Source organism: Carassius auratus, chromosome 24, assembly GCF_003368295.1.
Source record: "Carassius auratus strain Wakin chromosome 24, ASM336829v1, whole genome shotgun sequence".
Classification (NCBI taxonomy): Eukaryota; Metazoa; Chordata; class Actinopteri; order Cypriniformes; family Cyprinidae; genus Carassius; species Carassius auratus.
Genome location: NC_039266.1, coordinates 21,432,587 through 21,453,765, shown reverse-complemented (window position 1 = coordinate 21,453,765; position 21,179 = coordinate 21,432,587). Strand labels below are relative to the sequence as shown.

General features: G+C 38.5%; 1 protein-coding gene across 1 annotated transcript; it reads right to left on the bottom strand.

The window, feature by feature from the left end:
• Nucleotides 1-2,205: 2,205 nt before the first annotated feature.
• LOC113042618 (tripartite motif-containing protein 16-like) lies at nucleotides 2,206-8,060 on the bottom strand. Its single transcript, XM_026201599.1, has 6 exons — nucleotides 7,423-8,060; nucleotides 6,231-6,326; nucleotides 5,918-6,151; nucleotides 3,345-3,504; nucleotides 3,152-3,199; nucleotides 2,206-2,925 (listed from the first exon to the last, which is right to left on the bottom strand). Exons 1-6 carry the CDS (start codon nucleotides 7,990-7,992, stop codon nucleotides 2,396-2,398), a joined length of 1,638 nt encoding a protein of 545 aa, XP_026057384.1. The 5' UTR covers nucleotides 7,993-8,060; the 3' UTR covers nucleotides 2,206-2,395.
• Nucleotides 8,061-21,179: the final 13,119 nt, after the last annotated feature.

Below are 21,179 nucleotides of genomic sequence, written 5' to 3'. Positions count from 1 at the left end.
AATTGTTTATGAACAAATATAGGCCTAAGTATATTAATAATATAAATATTTTTTTTCTTAAGTCCACTATTTCATTTGTTAATGATTCAGTGATTTTAATTAATCATTTGAGTCAAATATTTAATAACTTGCTTATGCTAAGCTAAAACAGAAGCTCATTTATCACCACCTGCTGACATAGGAATAGACATAACTAAACATAACAGAAATAGACATAACTTTATTGACATGATTGTTGGCTATTATTTATAATGTTTTAAATCTGTATATTCTTCTTACAAAAATGCATCGATTCTCTACTGGAGGTCTTTTTTCACCCCTAGGAGTTGTGTGAGGTATGTTTTATTATAGATGGATGCATTTTGTTTGAGTACTTTTACACCTGTCTACTGCAATTCTAAAGCTTGGAAGAGCAAGGATCATTTTTTATACACCTCCATTTATATTCGTCTGAAAGAAGAAAGTCACTTACACTTAAGATGCCTTGAGGATAGGTAAGACATTATCCCTTATTTTCCATTTCTGAAGTTAAGCAGGTTCCTCATTCCTGGTCCTGTGGAGCCTCATTCCTGAGTTTAGTTTTTACACACTATTTAAGTAAATACAAAGACCTTTATAAGTTGATCTATTTGACTGGGATCTCTCTCTGGCTCTCAACGAAGGCGTTCGCATTTTCTCTCCCTCTCCTCTCCCTTACCTTCCCTGCTTTGCTCCTCTTGTCTCGTATACTCTGAGAGACTCTCTCTGCACTGCTCTCCAACAAAAAATCATGGATTTGATAACTGGTCTCTCAAGGCAATTGACACCATCTTTCGGTTTCGGGGGAACCTGACTGCCCTGCCGGAACGTTCGCAGCTGGCTACACGATGGACACGTGGGAGAGGTGGCGGGTCATGTGTCTGGTGGCTCTTTCCATGGAGGACATTATATCTACCTATTCAGAACCATGATAACAGGTATTCTGCTGATTGGATTCGGCATTGCCCTGGTTTATCGAGGAATTCAGAAAATGGTGACAGCTGTCAAAGGCTTACAAGGCTGCCCGTCATGTTCGAAGCAGTGGGCAGAGCGGTCAGCAGTGAGACTGAGACTATTAACCGCAATATGGATAACAACATGGAGATGAAATGCAACATGAATAAAATGATGGAGAAGCTCACGCCTTTGGAAAAAGCAATTGGATCGATCGGAGACAAGAAATGGACAAAGAGAGCTGTGGAACTGAAATGCGGCTACTCGCCCCAAGACCAAACAATTGCAATCTTATCCTCTTTTGGCTTCCCTCTACCAGCACTGGTCTCGGCCAAGGCCGCTTCTGGAAACAACAACAACCCTGGAAGAGCTCTGGAGTAAGACACTCTCGCCCCCCCAGGTTACATGTAACCAATAACAGCCCAGCACTGTAGGTCAGCAAGAGAGGAGACTACTGAACTACTGAACACACACATGTTGGGTTTCCATCTTTTGTGGAGAAATTACATTTATTTAATTCATATTTTATACTGTATACACTTTATTCTTTATCCCCCTACCCAATCTTTACCCTTAACTTAAATGTTAAAAAATACTGGTATAACTATCCTTGTTGGGTCATTTGGGATATAGTTAACATTTAAGTGCATGACAATACAAAGAGCAGCTTGGGACACAAAAAGACAGAAGAACACAAAACAATGCAAGGGGCATGAGGTGAATATTGAAAATTATTTATTGACTGTGTGATCATTTTAATTTTGAAAGTAATAATCAAAAGTGATTGATGTGATACTACAGTAAACTCACTTGAGAAATAAAGGTTGAGAAAAGCACAAATACACATTGTCAATCAACATGACTCACACACTCTGACTCTCTTTCTTTTTCTCTCTCTCTCTCACACACACACGTTTGTTTTTGTGAAAAGTGGAGACATCCCATAGGCGTAATGGTTTTTATACTGTACAAACTGTATATGTATATACTTCTATGACCCTACACCAACCCTAGACTTAACCCTAACCCTCACAGGAAACTTTGTGCATTTTTACTTTCTCAACAACAACAAAAACTCATTCTGTATGATTTATTAGCATTTTGAAAAATGGGGACATGGGTTATGTCCTCATAAGTCACCCTCTCCTTGTAATACCTGTGTCATACCCATGTCATTATACAGAGTTGTGTCCTGATATGTCACAAAAACAAGAGCACACTCACACACAAACACACACTGATATCACTGTCTATGAGGATTTATTACACACATTTAGTTTTACATATTATTTCAGTGACAGAAGTTCAGCTTCAGTATTAATGTAATGAAGAGAAAAAGAGAGTATAATATCTCACTATTACATATTTATCAAGTAGCTCACAGCATTATGAGTAGAATCTCTCATCAACCTATTCTGATTCATCAGCACAGTTTTACTGATGATCCAGAACCGAGAGCAAACCCAGGATAAAGCGGTTGAGTGAATGTGGTCTGGACTGTGTGGATAAGGTTCATTGTGTCAGAGACGCTGTAGAAGGACAGAGTTCCTGCACTGTGATCCACAAACACTCCTATTCTACTGCTGATGGGCTTTACAGGGAGATCAGTCTCTATGCTACTGTGCATGAATGAGTATTTGGAGACAGAGCAGAGCAAACCCCAAGACTTATCATTTCGTCCAAACCAACACTCCTTACTCGATCCCTTCCTGCTGATGGTCTTATATGACACTGATATTCGCACACCATTTTCCCCTCCTCTCCACTCCAGCTCCCAGTAACAGCGTCCACACACACTCTCTCTACACAACACCTGCTGATACACATCAAATCTTTCTGGATGATCAGGATATGGCTGGACTGTGACTCCAGTGTACGTAATCATTCTGTTTCTCTCAGACAGACGAAGGTGTTTATTCACTGTGTTCAGATCCAGAGTGAGCTGATGGGAATCTGATGGAGATAAAACACATCTGAATCAGGAATTATGAATCAGTTGATCTTTTCATGTAGCTGAACTCTTCACATTCAGTGTATCGTCAGTGTCTCAGTGCAGATGAACAGATATCCTGTGCAAATCATCATTTACATAATCAATCATGAAACTCTTCTATAACCTTCTACATGAAAAACATGTACACACTTAGTGAGTTTTCTGCTTTTTTTCTTACTGACTTACATTGTAAGAAGTCGATCCTGGTCCTGGGAACAATGTTGGGGACTTTGACTGTGGAAATCAAGAAACATTAACAATGTTATTCTCATGAACCTGCATCCATTCCTAAGACATTTTTAATATGATATTCTTCATGATATACAGTAAGATGATGATGGAATGTTTTCTGAGAGCAGATGAATCTCCAGGACTTTACCTCTGTCTGAGATCTTCTTGAGCTCCTCTTTGTAGAAATCCTCCAATTTGTCTCTCAGCTGATGGGCAGATTCTCTCAGAACATCAAAAGAGACGAGAGAACTGAAGGGATCATCATTTACATCTGTAGATTCAGGAGGAGCTGAGAGAGACTGGAAACTCTACAGAAAACACAAATCAAAACTCATCAGCTCCACATGGGGATGCCACTTATACAAGTGATTTAAAGGGAAAGAAAAGTTCTGAAATAGGAACCACTTGAGTGACAGACAGGGTAATAATGTTTAATATTTCAATTCAATAGACCAATCTACTTCTAGTGTAAACTAAACGAGCCAATGCACATAGGCATGCAATTATTGCATCTAGCTGCTGCTGATCACAGCATCAGTATAATAAGGCAGCAGGTGCAATGCATACCAGCTTTTCACTTCGGAGCCAAACGACAACATCGTTCTGCCAAACCGTGTCTAGATTGAGAACTATGAGTTCAAGATGCTCTTGGAAGCTTTGTGTGTTGGGGAGACAGCGCTTCAACGGTGGTCGTTCCAGAGTCGAGTCGGTTGCGCACTTCAGTCTGCATACCAGCGGTATCCAGTGGATCTTCCCCCAACCAGATGTCAAGATGTCAGATCTTAAGTTCCTCCGGGCAGGGGTATGGCAACCATTGTGTACATCATCCAACAAGGTGGTCTGCACTCCCGTTGCATGTTGCAACTCGCCAGCCTCCTCCTCCTTATAAGTCAGAAGGTTCTGAGGTCACTTTGTGCTATTCACATTCTGGGCCTGCTCAACCGTACAGCCAACAAGCTGTCTTGAGTAATACTCCCAGGATAATGGTGACTCCATCCCCAGATAGTCCAGCTGATTTGGAGATGTTTCTGAGCCACTCAGGTAGACCTATTTGCTTCTCAGAGATCTCTTACTACCAGATGTTCTACTCCCTGATCGAGGGAACACTCGGCATGGACGCAATGGCACACAGCTGGCCATTGGGCCTATGTAAATATGCGTTTACCCCAGTGAGCCTTTTTGCACAGACGCTGTGCAAAGTCTGGGAGGACGACGAGCAAGTCTTTCTAACGGCGCCATATTGGCCCACTCGTACCTGGTTCCCTGAACTAGTGCTCCTCGCAACAGCCCCTCCTTGGCCAGTTCATCTGAGGAAGGATCTACTGACTCAGAGAGAGGGTAACATTTGGCACCTCCATCCAGACCTTTGGAAACTCCATGTCTGGTGCCTGAACAGGATGCAAAGGTTTTATGTGACCTACACATGGAGGTAGTGAATACCATCATACCATTGCCGAGGGCACCATCTTCACATTTACATCTTAAAATGGAACCTTTTCATTGAGTGGTTTGCTTCTCACCGATAAGACACCCAGAGATGCCTGATTGCAGTCATGCGTCTTTTCTGCAGCAAGTGCTGGAACGAAGACTGTCTCCCTCCACACTCATTCGAGCCTTTGCATTCAGTTGAGCTAAAGTGTCTGTCATTGAAAACTGCTCCTGCTTGCACTGGCCTCCATCAAGAGGGAAGGGGACCTGCATTCATTTTCAGATCGACAATTCATGCTAGGAGTTTGGGCCGGCAAACTGTCAGGTAATCCTGAGACCCTGGCCTGGCTATGTGCCCAAGGTTTCCACTACACCCTTCAAAGAACAAGAGGTGAACCTACAAGCACTTCCCCTGGAGGAGGCAGACCCAGCCCTGGTTTTGCTCTGTTCCGTCCAAGTATTAAGATGCCATGTAGACTGGACACAAAGCTTTAGGACCTCAGGTCAGCTCTTTGTCCATTATGGCAGAAGGGGAATGCCTTTTCTAAGCAGAGGATGGCCCACTGGATTCTGAATGCCATCGCCCTGGCTTATCAGGCACAGGGTGTGCCCTGCCCATTTAGGTTGTGAGTTCACTCAACTAGAGGTGTTGCATCCTCCTGGGCACTGGCTCGTGACACCACGCTGACAGATATTTGTAGACTGTTTCAAGTGTAGAGCTGTTCCAAGTGGAACGGGTATGTTTTCCCAGTGTTTTCCAGTCTCACTCAGTGAGGTGGTGCTTTGACAGTGGGTGAGTGGAACTTCTTGTTCCGAGCACCGGCCTACACCAAATATGGGCACAGGTGACTCGCATAGGGCACTGGAAGGGGCAGCACCAACAGCGCTTTGGTAGGTATCCCATTTCGGTAGTCAACGACGTGACTTCGAGAGTGACCGACTGAAAGGGAGCGTCTCAATTAGGTATGGTAACCCTCGTTCCCTATAGGAGGTAATGGAGACCTCCTCAGTGAAAACCTGGTATGGTGTGGTATGCTCTCCTTATTATACTCACACTGTGATCAGATATTTGTGGTGCTAGTGGTGTTTGGCAGGTAAATATATATTTCTGAAAAAAAGAGTTATTCCTAAGAGATTTCCAGAACTTCAAGGCATCTCTTTCAAAAGAAGATGATGAGATAAGAGTCTGATGATTATCTAATAAGACAATCATGAACTGTTTCTCTATGATTCTCTGTCACAGCAGGATCTGCTCAAGTCCACTATGATCCTGTTCTTCTAGATCTGTGTTACCTGCAGGAACTGGATGTGATCCTGTGTGTGTGAAAGCTGCTCCAGCTCAGCGTCTCTCCTCCTCAGATCATTGATCTCCTGCTCCAGTTTCTCCAGTTGTTCTTCAGCTCGACTCACTGCAGTCTTTTCCTGATCTCTGATCAGTCGTATAAGCTCAGAGCGGCTTCTCTCAATGGAGCGGATGAGCTCAGTAAAGATCCTCTCACTGTCCTCGGCTGCTGTCTGTGCAGAGCGCTGTTAGGACACACAGTGATTCAGCTTCAGTTAGTCTGAACTGAGACGGAGACAAACTTCTCTTCTTCTCCAGTCTCACCTTACGAGACTCCACAGTCTCTCTCAGCTGCTGGAGATCTTTCTCTCTCTTCTGGATTCTCTGCTGGAGCGTATTCTGCATCTCCATCAGCTGTTTCTGCAGGACAAACAGATGGTATTAAATGAAAACTACTGGCACTAAATCATCACGTGAACAGATTAATCCTTTAAAAATATAACTGATAACTAATGGCTGTAGATTAAAACTTCAAACAGGGACAACATGAGTACATGAACTCACATGCAGATTAAGTATTAAAAAAGTAGAGACATAGAGCTTCACACTGACAATGTTTCTGCTCCATCATTAAGCTGCAGCTCCACATAGAAAATAATGCTGTAATGGGTTAATATGGGTACCAATATAAAAAGTGTTGGGGAAAGTGCTTTACATAAAAGGAAGTAAAATAATCATAAAACAATAATCACAACTATAATAAAAAAACAAATCAAAGCTTTTAAAATGATTTTAAAAACTTATTTAATATGAATTTTAAACAGTTAAAAATAGAAAATGATTATACAAAAAATACAGTGCAGTCAGTTCGGTTGTAGCACAGTGCTCATTCACTAAATGCACAGCTAAACAGATGAGTTTTGAGTCTTGATTTAAATGTGGCTTATGTTTTAAACACATCTGATATCTGATCTCTGGAAGATGATTCCAACTGCGGGCGGCGAAATATCTAAAATCATCAGAGTGTTTATTAATGGTGTGTAAATGTAAATGCATGTATTTATATTTATGTAATGATGTTTGTTTATATTTGTGTGTTGTAACTTTAATGTAAAATGTAAATATTGTAAATTAAGCTGCCTATCTTGGCCAGGACACTCCAGTAAAATATTTTAATCTCAGTGAGTCTTCTTTTCTGGTAAAAAATAAATAAATAGTAATGATATGCAGATGAGGTTACGCAAAGTAAAACAAGGTGTTGTAAGTAATGTTTTTTTCTGGGAGGAGACGAGGTGGAGATGCACGTATGCACAGTCTTCCTCTGACTGGGATTCATATAGGGATGTTTGCGCAAGTTCTGGCATGCTCGTGGTTTTATAAACCTGAAAACTTTTGTGCATACGCAAAATCTCAAGCACTGAAAAAAAAAAACCCCAGCACTGAATATAAACACACATAAAATGGGCACATCTGAAAAGTGTTCAGCAATATTTGATCAGTGTATAGTTTTAAATACCTGTTTCTCTGTCCTCTGTGCTGCAGCTGATACAGTGTCGTGGTTTTTGTGTTCATCCATCGTACACAGCATACATACAAATTTCTGGTCAGTGCGACAGAAAACCTCAAGAAGCTTCTCATGGTTCTGGCAGATCATCTCCTTCAGTCGCCCAGTGGCATCAGTCACTTTGTGTGGCTTACGTGAATGAAACTCCTCATGACGGTCAAAATGAGTTTGACAGTAAGATTCCAGACAAACCAGACAGGACTTGACGGCTTTGAATTTTCCTCCAGTACAGATGTCACACTGCACATCTATAGCAGCATAACAGTCATCAGACAGTCTGGTCTTGTTCAGTTTCTCCAACAGTTCAGCCAGCATGGTGTTTCTAGCTAAAGCAGGTCTTGGACTGAAGGTCTGTCTGCACTGAGGACAGCTGTAGACTCTCTTTTTATCCTCCTGATCCCAGCAGTCTGTAATACAGCTCTTACAATAATTGTGTCCACACTGGATGGTCACTGGATCCTTCAGGAGATCCAGACACACTGAACACATGAACTCATCCTGAGAAAATCTGGCTTCTGCCATTTTACTGCGTGAATACAGATACACAACAACTCAACAGTTTGTCTTTCTCTGAATTTAAGTAATTCCTGTTTCCTGGTTCTGTGTTCGAGTGACGTGTGTAAAACAGGTTTTTCTTTGAGTCTATAAAGCAGGTTCTTCATTCCTGCTTCTGTAGAGCCCCATTAATGCTGAATTTAGTTTCAAAACACATGACAAATAAATGCAAAACCTTGACTAGTTTATTCAGGAATGTTTAAGTAGAGATCAAAATAAACTCAGTGGAAAATGATTGGGCAGGTGTGGCCTAATGGTTAGAGAGTTGGACTAGTAACCAGAAGGTCACTGGTTTGAGTCTCGGTGCTGGCAGGAGTTGTAGGTGGGGGGGAGTGAATGAACAGCACTCTCTTCCACCCTCAATACCCATGACTGAATTGCCCTTGAGCAAGGCACTGAAGCCCCAGTTGTGTGTTCACTGCTCTGGGTGTGTTCACTTCTCCCTGCTTTGTATGTGCACTTAGATGGGTTAAATGCAGAGCATCAATTCTAGGTATGGGTCACCATACTTGGCAAATGTCACTACTTTCTTCAAATGCACTCGTCTGGACGTGGAATGGGGAATCCTGATAATAACAAGCAGTTTAAGGTCGATGTCAATGCCATTCCAATTGGCCTTTCCATGAGTTACTTTGCATTACGACCTGCACCCTCTGCTAGGCCATTAGACTAAGAATAATTTGGAATAGACCTGCTGTTTAGCTGTTCAATGTGTCCTAACTACACATGCCACAACAAAATTCCGGCAAATTTGTTGTCCACACCAACAAAATGAAACACATATCACAGCCAATCAGAAGTGTGTGTGGGCGGGTTTTCTTTGGAAGCACTCTTTACAGACAATAAAATGGATAAGTTGGAACATGGAAAAGATACCTTTTATGAAAGTGACATGACATACAGCAAAGTATGGTGACCCATACTCAGAATTCATGCTCTGCATTTAACCCATCCAAAGTGCACACAAACACACTGTGAACACACAACGGGAGCAGTGGGCCGCCATTAATGCTGTGGTTCCCAGGGAACAGTTGGGGATTCAGTGCCTTGCTCAGTCGTTGTATTATCAGCCCGAGATTCCAACCCACAACCTTAGGGTTAGAAGTCAGTTTGGGGAGGTTAGCAGTTCTTCTCTGGTCAGATGAACCAGCAGGTTGTTCAATGCTGCAGCAAAGTCAGATTGTGTTGAGGACTCATCTGGTTCCTGTGGTCTTGTCCCGATGGCTGATTTGTATAATTGAAGCAACACTTATTAGAGTCTGACAGGGAGGGTACTGGATGCTTGATGATTGTAACCAGGGTCTAGTGACCTAAATCAATGGTCACATGTTTGTCATGGATGTAATTGTTGAAGTTGGTGCAAGCAAAAACGTTGGCGTGGAGTTACTTTTCCATTTCAGTTTGTGTGAGAACCTGTGAAACAAAAGCTTTGGGTTTACACTCCTGCAGACATGCTGCTCCCAGCTCGAATTATGGGGAATCACCAGTTAAGGTGACAGATTTGAAGAGATTACATTTGCCAAGTATGGTAACCCATACTCGAAATTGGTGCTCTGCATTTAACCCATCCAAGTGCACACACACACACAGCAGTAAGAAGTGAACACACCGAGAACACACACCCGGAGGAGTGGGCAGCTATGTCCAGCACCAGGGGAGCACTTCAGCCATGGGTATTGAGGGTGGAAGACAGCACTGTTCATTCACTACCCCCTATGAGACCTGTACTAGCGACCTGCGGGTTACAAGTTCAATTCACTACAATTTTGTCTGACAGATTAAGTTGTTCTCCTTTTCGAGGTGCTGGAAAGTTCCTGTAACGACATTACCATTTCCAGTTCCACAGGTATAACAAGCATGTGTACAGTGCTGTACAATTCACTCTTTTGTGCCAGGTTGGCAAAGGGATAAAAAAACACTATAGGTATTTAATAAATGAAAACCTCACCTACATCACTTTTTGTCTGGTGTGGGTTAGTTTTGTAGATGGTTTTGGTGTAGGGTAACTTCGAGTGGTTTGTTTACAGTTTTTTACAGACGCTAGGACTGTAATACTTAGGTCACTATTGCAAAACTCTTCACACAGTTCTCCTAACCAATTTTCAGAAATGCACTACAACTACCAAAACATTTTCTTCAGCTCACAAATCAACTAATTCTTCCAGAACACTAGCAAAGGTCGACAGCCGAAAAACACAATTTGTCACCCACAAAACAATGACCTAAAAAACATGTCGATATCCGTCAATATTTTATGACATTTGTTCTACAGTTTTTCTCATTTGCTAAAACACTAAACCTTACTGTCTTAACCAAATGCTCAGTTGCCTGGACTCACTGATTGAATTAATCACTCTTTTGGCAAAACCATAAGCACTTTTCACCTGTTTAGACACAGCTTGCCAACACATTTTCATTGTGATGCACCCATGCTGCATAATGGTGAGCACAGGTGACTAAAGTCAAACACAATTAAAGCACAGATGTCACCACTTAAACACAACAACTCAAAATTGATCACACTTGTGGTTAATGATGTGAGGGAACATATACAGTAAGCCAGTTCAGAGAGCACTGGTTTGTGAGGCTCTACAATGGATAGAAATTTGAGAGGAAGAGTTCGTGTGAGGGGAGGTCGAGGTGGTCAACAAAGACAAAGAACAGTAATATCTGATGAAATCAGAGCTAATGTGATTGACCATGTTCTTGTCCATGGTATGAGCACGAGGGAGGCTAAACAAAGGGTTGTCACGGTGTCTGGTCTGTGTTTCCCTGGGTGTCCACTAGTGGTCTCACTTCCCCATAGGCACCTCACCGCAGGCACTACAATTCCCACAAAGCCTTGTCCCTTCATCACGCTAATTGCACACCTGTTAATTGCACTCAGGTGTCTTCACTTTCAGTCTTTATCCTGCCTATTTAAATTGGTCTGTTTGTTTCATGGAGTTCTTACTTTCCATCACCTGGTTTCCTCGTGTTCCTAGTATTTCGAGTTCCTGTTTGTTTTGGACTGATTTTTGGTTTTGACCCCCTGCTTGTTTGATTCTGATTTTGGATTACCCATTAAACTTACACTGCTCTTGGATCTCTCGTCTCCTGTGTCCCAGTCATTACAGAAGGTCTCCATCAAATCAGATCCAGTGGTGTGGGATTTTGTCTCTGTTCCCCAGCCAGCATGGAGGAGTGGAGGAGTAGATTCCTGAAATTAACCACCCTTCATCAAAGGGGGAATGAGGTGGGTGGTGTGGCACAGTTCTGGACCTTTGCGGTGGGGCTGGCTTCATTCTGTACCTAAAACATTGTTCTCAGTGGGATACCCCAGCCACACCTGTCTCTCCCGGTGGCCACTGTGCAAGGTGGCCGCCAGCCTAGAGCCATGGCACAAGTTGGCTGCCGGTCCAGCGCCTCTGCACAAGATGACAGCCACAGGTGACCCTCCAGAGTCGAGTCAGGTTCCCGTTGACCCTCCAGAGTCAGAGTCAGGTTCCCGTTGACCCTCCAGAGTCAGAGTCAGGTTCCCGTTGACCCTCCAGAGTCGAAGTCAGGTTCCCGTTGACCCTCCAGAGTCGAAGTCAGGTTCCCGTTGACCCTCCAGAGTCGAAGTCAGGTTCCCGTTGACCCTCCAGAGTCGAAGTCAGGTTCCCGTTGACCCTCCAGAGTCGAAGTCAGGTTCCCGTTGACCCTCCAGAGTCGAAGTCAGGTTCCCGTTGACCCTCCAGAGTCGAAGTCAGGTTCCCGTTGACCCTCCAGAGTCGAAGTCAGGTTCCCGTTGACCCTCCAGAGTCGAAGTCAGGTTCCCGTTGACCCTCCAGAGTCGAAGTCAGGTTCCCGTTGACCCTCCAGAGTCAGGTCAAGTCACCGTTTACACTCCAGAGTCAGGTCAAGTCACCATTGACAGTCATGAGTTGAGCACTACCACAGTTAGACCGCATGGCTGTGGTGGTCTTCAGCGATGCCGTGGTGGCCTTTTTTTTTGACCGCACAGATGTGGTGGTCTTCTGCGCCACCCTAAAGGGCTTCTGTCGCAACCGCAATGTTCCAGTTCCACATGATCCACCCGGGATACTTGCCCTGTCGGCTCGGCCCTGGGTTCCGAACTTTCTGTTCCCTCCTGGTCTTGTGTTTTGTTTCTTTTTTTTGTTTGTTTTTTTTTTTTTTTTTACTCTCCTTTCTTAAACCCTATTGAGGAATTATTCTCAGTGGAAGGTATATGGACGCCAACGTTACACCAGGGTAAATCTCCTGCAAGCCATGGGACTTGCCTGTGGTGACATAGGCATGCCAAGCCTAGATAGGGCATGCCAGGTTTTTTTTCCCCCATTGCCTGGCCAGACAAAATGTGGCATGTGATGTGGATGAAGTCCTGTGGCCTGACCCAGTACGGAGACATGATGCTGTGGCTGAGTAATACTTTGTATATTTGTATATTTTTGTACTTTATTTTTACATGGGCTCACTGTACAATAGTTGCAAACACATAAGATTTCTGTTTTGTCTTTTTGTACAAGTGCTAAATCCACAGGTTTTTTGTTTTGTTTTGCAACATGCATTTAGCCTACACTGAACAATAAACATTTATTCCTCTAGCTGTATGTCCTGAGGATTGTGATTTCTATTTTTCTTCATAGTGTTTAGTTACTGTTCAGTAGTGTTTTTAATTTTGATTGACTCGGGGCACGATTAGACAACATAGTTCAGTTTTGAGCACAGATTGAACTGTTTTGAGGTGAAAGTTTGGTTTTGCAAGAAGAGTCTGAGGTTTTGTTAATGTAGCTTGATAATTGGGTTTTGTGTTCACAGTTTAGAGAAAAGAAGAGCAGCTTTCAAGAAATGTGTCTTAGCAATTGAGAAAAACTGTATTTTTATTTTTTTGTACTTTTTTTATAATTTTAAGATTGAAAATATATTTCATTAAGATATTACTGTAGAAATGTATTAAATTGTTGTCTTATTCAGTTTTGTATTATGTAATTGTTTTGAACATAAGTTTAACAGTTTTGATGAAAGTATGTAAGCGTGTGCAAACTGGCCTGTTTGTACAAAGTGTTCTGGCAGTTGTTGTGTCTGAGTGAGAAAAGAATTCATGAAATTTGAGAGATGTAGTCATTGAATGCATATTGTGCCAAAGCAATGATAATTGATCCTCTGTGTAACCCACAAAGACTTCTGTTGTGCTCACTGTGTGAAGAGTTTTGCAAAAGTGACCTAAGTGTTGAGAAATGTGTCCTAAACTATAAATAGACCTGCAGCATTTCTTAAAATGGTTCCACTTTTTGTTGCCATAATTGTTGGCCATATGCAGGACACTTATCTCTTTTAGCTGGGTGGTCACTTCCAAAGTTATTGAAGTTTTTATATGGCAAGAGATGCTTTGCTTTCTGGTTTGTCTCTTAATCTGCCATTTTTGTGCTTTCCTGCAGATGCATGATATATAGTGTTGACCACTGCAGTAGTCATTTGGGGTTTTGTTAGGTCTTTAATGTCTGTTCAGAGATCTAACATATTGATATGCCATTGACTACAGTTTGTTCTGATTCGCTAAGCAGTGATTATCTTCGATTATCTAGTGAAGGTCACTAGATACCCCAATGTCTGACACCATGTAGACTCGAATAATGTAACACAAATGTAGACTGTTACTTCAGAACTTATGAGTTTAATGACATCCTGCATACAATGAAGACATATTGATCACACACGACTCGCTCTCACACACACATACACACACACACACACACACACACACTTTTCCAAACAGTAAGGTGTGTTGAAACTAAACTTAGCAGGAATGAGGCTCTACAGGAGCAAGAATGAGGAATCTGCTTAATAGACTCACAGACAAACCTGTTTTAAACACATCACTCAAACAAAGAATCAGGAAACCAGCCAGGGGGCAATTGATGTCAAAAAGACGTCAAATTGACGTCAAACATAGTCATAAAAAAATTAGTCAAAAATGCAAATCAAATCGATGTCAAAACTTGACATTAAATTGGCATCAAGTTTTGACATTCATTTGATTTGCATTTTTTAAAAACATTTTTAACACATTGATGTCCTATTCTAGGCCACAAGAATAATGACAAAACAGAATTAAATGCAAGACGTGTTTTATTAAATCCACTGGTTTATATTAGAATTTTGTAAATTTTCCATAAATGAATGTAGTTTTAATACTGTATATACTTGGTTTTACAATTTCATTTCTTGCTTAAGGACACATTGGTGTCTCACAGTGGATTCGAACCCAGGGCTCTCACACCAAAGGCATGTGTCTTATCCACTGCACCAACACTTGATTACACTTACCTGAATAAACACCCAGAAGTTTCCCTCCAGAGACGCGTCCTAATGGATTTCACTGAAGCACGGATCGCTGAAATCTTCATCCTCCTAATCAAAGTCAAGTTCATTAAGCGACGGTGCTCCATCAATTAGTGCAAGATTGCCAAACAGATAAACAAGGCAATTAAACTTTAATTATTCGATAGTGGCTTTGTGCAGACAAAGTGCAGATCACGTTTCCTCTTCTGGGCTGTTTTTGTGTCATGTGTGAAATAATATCATTCACTTACATTTGAAGTAAATCCCATTTAATCAGGCTGATGATTAAATCTAATAGAATTTCTGCAGAGTTATTGGCTTTTTGTAGAGAAATAAAGAGTTGATTTGTTGAGTGCTCCTGAGCAAAATGAATCAGAATGTGTTTCTGCGTGTTTACATTACAGCGATGCTCATTTAAAACATTTCATTTTCTGTAATATGATAAATACTGAATGCCACTGCAGCGGAAAGATAAAAAACAGCAGACATGCAGGTTTGTAACGACATGAGGGCGAGTGAATGATGCATGATTTACATGTTTGGCTGAAATTACTGCGGGAAAATAATACGAGAGAAAAAGACCCACGGACAGAGCAGATGTTCAAAGACGTTTGCCATGGCAACATTGCATTAGGGCACTAAGGGTCGAAGGTCAAAGTTCAGTCCAAAAACCCTCCAGTTGAGCGAGTGTGAAGTTCATATTAAGACACATCAGCTGTGGGAAAAAATAAATAAAAATAAATAAATAAATAAATAAATAAATAAAAGGGAATACCTTTCTGTAAAGTCGTGATTGTAGGTGAATTTTTCTTGTTTCTTTAACAAGAAAAATTCACCTACAATCACAACTTTACAGAAAGCTATTCCCTTTTATTTATTTATTTTTTTATTTATTTTTTCCCACAGCTGATTAAAATTTTGGAGGACATCAAATAAAATAATTTTGGGGGAAAAAATAAATGATATTTAATTAATTTAATTATTATTATTTTTTATTTTAAATAAATATATTTGGTTAAATGACAAATATATATTTTAAAAATGAAAATGATTTATTTTATGAACTCTGATTTTAAATTAAATGTCTATGTTTTAAATAAATTAATACATAAAAACATTTTGACACCTGATTAAAAGTACTTGAGGAAATTTAATGGCAACATTTTATGCACAAAATAAGCAAATTAATGCATAAATAAATTAACTGATTAATACATTTTAATATCTTTTTTTTTTTCAAAGAAGTGCCATGTAGTTCACATCCCATTTTACTATAACACAATCTGAAAAATAATTTATTTTATGAAACTTGATTTAGAAAAATAAAGAAAATTGAATGTTTTAATAAATAAATAAAGTACCCTGGCTATTAATTAAAATAGACAAAAAATACAGATTATTTGAGAACTCAAACACCATGAAACACAAAGTGATAATGTTGGGGATGAACTGAAGCTCTTAATGAACACGTCTGAAGCTCATCAGCCTCCTCACACGACTTTAACACTCTCTAATCGTCGTCTCCAATGAGCCGCTCAAAACATAAATTGGTCATTTTTTCCTCATCATCATTTCTGTTCCTCTCCTGGTGCATCATGTGAACCTGAGGAGATACAGCAGAGCCGTGGAACACACACGGTTAATTAATTTACCGGCCTGAAATGAGTCTCATGCATAATTAATGCAGCTTTGTTAAAATGAACAGAGTGAGCTCATGGGAATCACTGTCGTAAATGATGGAGGACGGCGTTTCTGGAGGGGAATGAAAGATTGGGGATTTATAAAGATTGTTTCTAATTGTCCCGAAACTTGAGAGTGAACTAGAAACAGAAATAGTTTTATTTGAAGAGTTTGATTACTGTTTAACACTAATTTATGTGACCTGTGCTGGCAAAATGAGTCCCAATGAACACATTCTGTACATTTTCTATTTTGTTTTTGGTCTTTAGCTCTAAATTAGCCTGTGCACATTCAGAGTCGTTTTGCAGGTGTGGGTCACTTATTTTGTCGAAGACACGCCCACCATCTGATTGACATTTAAAGTGACCAACCACAGTCCGCTTTGTTTTTACTTGGCATTTAGGGGCGGGGTTTATTTGCAATAGTTTGTAAAACCATAATAGACCATCATGAACAAAAAAAATGCAACTGACTCTACAAAATATACATAAAAAAATAATGCTACTATTCAAAAGTTTGATTATTTTTTTTAAAAAGAACTAGATTTTTTTTATCCATGAGGGATGCATTAAATTAATCAAAAGTGACAGTAAAGATATAATAGATTTCTATTTCATATAAATACTGTTTTTTTGTTGTTGTTTTTTTACTTTCTGTTCATCTGTGAATCCTGAAAAATAAAATGTATCACGGTTTCCACGAAAATACACAAGACTCATTCAAAATATGTCTTTTAAATGCTAAAGAGTTCTGCCCCAGAATAACTATTATATTTTTTGGATTAAATATTTTCCAGAGATCTAAATCTCGCTGTAGAAACCTGTTTATCCACACAACTCTGTTTCCAGGAAGAAGTGTGAAGTTGTGTAAATCCGGCCAATCAGATTAGAGCTTGACTAATCAAGACTGTTTTCCTTCAGCTGTTCGATAAGCATCAGATGGACTAATTGGTCCCTGAGATGAACCCTTCCTCACTAAACCCCACCATCATCATCATCATCATCATCATCAGGACTGATCGGTCTGATCGAGCTCGTGATGAGACTAAAACACTCATTTTGCTGCTTGTCGATACACAAACAGACCCTCAGAGAGAGATCGATCACACACTGACATCGTGCTGGTGTTTGAGACGAGCATCATGGGAAACACACTTCACTCGTTCATGTTTCTGCTCTTTGAGGTTGTTAGAAAAAAGGAAAGACATTTCATCTAAATGTACTCGCTCCATATCTGATATGATTTGCTTTTCCGCTGACCTTATAACCAATTACCTGTTTGCTTGTTTTAGACTAGTTAGCAGTAATGTAATGCTTGTTGGCTTATTGTGGATACTACTATAAAAACTGCTGTGAAAAAAATCCCTTTGCTAAATGCCCTGACATTTCTCAAGGATGTGTTCCTCTGTGGTGTTTCTTCATCCAAGGACAGACCAACATCCAGAGATCAAGAACGTGCTTCAGCAGCACATGCATCAATACTGTGACAATGTTTTCTGTTATACACTGGACTGGACCATGCACACAGACGGAGATCTTTCTCCAACACAGAACTATTTCATGAACATGGACCTGAACTAAAACTTGTGTCTCTTTAGATCACAAACTCTCAGGACGCATCCCTCCCATGGGAATGAGTACAGAATTATTCATTTTATAATCTAGGAATGGTATATCACAATATATGTCATGCAACAACAAGAGAAAAAGAAAAAAAGTCAAACAAATATTATGAATCTTCAATGTTTTAATTCTGGCACTTTCAAATTTACTGTAAAAAAAGAGATGAAATAGAATCAACGAAAACTATTAAAACTTTTTAGATTTTTTTTTTTTTTTTTTTTTTTTTTTTAAGTAAAGGTGAAAAAATATAACATTTAAATCTTGAGGTGATCCCAAAACGTATTTTTTTTTTTTTTCTGTTTTAGTCATTTTAGTGCATCAATAGAAATAAACAAATTAATATTTTTTTTTTATACTTAACAAAAAATATATCTTTTAGGAAATATTGTTTTATTATTATTATAAAATATTTGAAAAAAAAATATTATATATATATATATATATATATATATATTTTTTTTTTTTTTTTTTTAATTGCAAAAAGTAGTAAAAATAAATATTTTTGTAGAATAATATAATTCTGGTCAAATGCATTTCTACTTTAAACATTTGATATTTGTGTTTCATAATGACAGAAATGCCTTGAAATTTTTTTTATGTTTATATACATATATATATATACATACATACACATGTTGCATTTTTCCATTTCTCTTTGAGTTCAGGAGAAAATGAAGATTTTCAGTCGAACTGTTATTTCAAAGCATCAGGATCTTGTTTTATGATTTGATGTTCTCTTTGAAAATCTCTCTCAGATGAATAATGCCATCAAACGCGCTGATGCTAATAATAATGCCACGCATTTGTAAACATGTCAGTCAGCATTTGTTGCTGGAAAACAAGATTACTTACAAATCAACTGATAATTCAAGCTCACAGTGATTTACATGAAAGCAATCTGTGTTTATGAATAAAGCGTTTTGAAAAATAACAGATCTAGACACAGAGAAGATGATGATGGGACATTTCTGAACTTTATATGTTCATCTGTGAATCCTGAAAAATAAAATGCATCATGATTTCCGACAAAAATATTGAGCAGCACAACTGTGTTCAACATTGATAATAATCAGAAATGTTTCTTGAGCAGAAAATCATCATATTTTCATGATTTCTGAAGATCATGTGACACTGAAGACTGGAGGAATGATGCTGGAAATACAGCGGAGCATCACAGAAATAAATTACACTTTAACACAGATTCACACAGAAAACAGATGATTTACATTAGAATAATATTTCAAAATTTTTACTGTATTTTAAAACAAATTAATGCAAAGTTAGTGAAAAGAAGAGACATGCAATGATAATATGCTCATGCCATAATAAAGGAACACTACATGATGGAACCTCCCAAACTTAGGTCATGTGGATTTATTTATGAGCTTATTATTTATGGATATTGTATAAGACACACATCTCAAAACACCCTCGATACGTCCATGCCCTTGAGATACTTTGCTGAAGTTCACAAAGTCAAGGATTGTGTGTGATTTGTATCATGATCATCCTGCTCTCATGCATCTGCATTATTTATGCATCCAGTCGCTTCACATGCGGTTTGCGGAGAACATGACTTGTGTACTTTTGGCTGTAAGTTGTGAAGGGCTTGATTTCCCAGGAGAGCCGTTTGGTCTCTGCTTCTGCGTTTGCTTGTTGAGGAAAAGGCTTGGGGAGAAACGGATATCTGCCTCCATAAAATGAGCATATTGTTATTTTCTCTTCAAGGTTTTTTTAAATAGATGCCATTTCAGAAGCATAATTACAGCGCAGTGATTGTCTGCTGTGCATTTAAAGCAGCTTTTTGCTCGTAAAATCATATTAGCTGTTGTTTCACAACAGGAATAATATTTGGTCTTTGACTCGGTTCCTAAAAGTGTAAATCCAGGCTGATTAAAGTCTCTGATCGCTTGAACCTCAGACAAAACAAGCACCAATGTATAGAAGAATATTCCTGCTACATTACAACAATAATAATAATAATAGATTAAAACAATTTACAATTTCGAAATAAAGTGGAAAAAGATGCCCCTAAAAAGTCAAAAGTATGACACAGTAATAATGAGATTGTATATATATATATATATATATATATATATATATATATATATATATATATATATATATATATATATATATATATATATATATATATGCTAAATTCATAAATTTAATTTAATTTTAATTTATATATTAATTATAATTATGAATAATTATAATATAAAACAAAATTATTATGACATCTAATTCATAATTATGAGGAAATTATCATGCTTAAATTATTAATTATTAATTATTATCAAGCTTTCTATCTCTTATTATGAGATAGAAAGCCTAAATTATGACATCAATTCATGAAAAAAACATACTTCAGTAAATCAAAATTATGAAAACTAAATGAATTCGAATTATGAAATGAAATGTCATAATTAACACAAAAATGTCATAATTAATATATAAATCTAAATTATGACAAAACAGTATAATATGACACATAATTAAGTCATAATCATGAGAAAAAGTCAAATTTCAAAAGTAAAAAAGAAAATCATCTTTTTATCTGATGATTTAGACATTCAGTTTTGATATATATATATATATATATATATATATATATATATATATATATATATATATATATATATATATATATCACATTAGATAAAATAAATATATAAATATATTTGTTATAAAATAATTTTAAAAAAAATTAAATTATCGGTTAACTATTTATTAACATTATTGAAATTTAGATGAAACAATTTAGATTTAGAATTATTTTTTAAACATGCACTGACAAATCAACGCTATCTCACGACCAATTTGTACGTATTTTACGAGGTGGCTTATTCGTACAAATTTGTACGACCTCACTCGTACGATTTTATACGACCACAGTGACGGTTGTGACAGGTGTAGGTCATTCGTACAAAATCATACGAATTGTGCAACTCGTAAAATACGTATGATTTGGCAACAATCGTATGAATTTTTACGAGTGTGGTCGTACAAATTCGTACGAATAAGCCACCTTGTGAAAAATGTACGAATTGCCGTGAGATCGGGTTGGACAAATCATTCAAAATAAGAGCCGAAACACTATTAAAGAAAGCAAATGCAGTCCGTTCTTTATTCCTAAAGGATGTATAATGTTTGTATGGAGTTCAGTTTGTGTTTGTATCCTGCAGAACCGAGCCACTTTCCTGAACACACACTCTTTCTCTCATCGTACACATCTTAAACATGTTACATAAGCCACACATCTGCGTTATATAACCAATATGAATAATAATACGGCGAGGTGAGGGGTTCAGAAAGAGCAAATAATGTCTGCTCCTGTAAAACACTCACATCTGAAACACTCTTCACACGAGAAACAAGGAATAAAGCAAATACAGATCAGATATCATATAGGTTTATAGTACAAGAGGGTTTAAAATATATTCAGATATCGGTAAACACTTTACAAAAGGTCTCATAGTTAACGCTTTTGCCAACATGATGTAACATAATTGTGATTTTCATTTT

Bases quoted from the DNA above. Each gene is read 5' to 3' on its own strand.
- LOC113042618 (XM_026201599.1), bottom strand. From the start codon at position 7,992: ATGGCAGAAGCCAGATTTTCTCAGGATGAGTTCATGTGTTCAGTGTGT. The intron at 6,327-7,422 runs GTATTTAAAACT...TTTGTCCTGCAG, and splicing joins CACAGAGGACAGAGAAACAG to AAACAGCTGATGGAGATGCA. The intron at 3,200-3,344 runs GTAAAGTCCTGG...TGATTTCCACAG, and splicing joins CAAGAAGATCTCAGACAGAG to TCAAAGTCCCCAACATTGTT.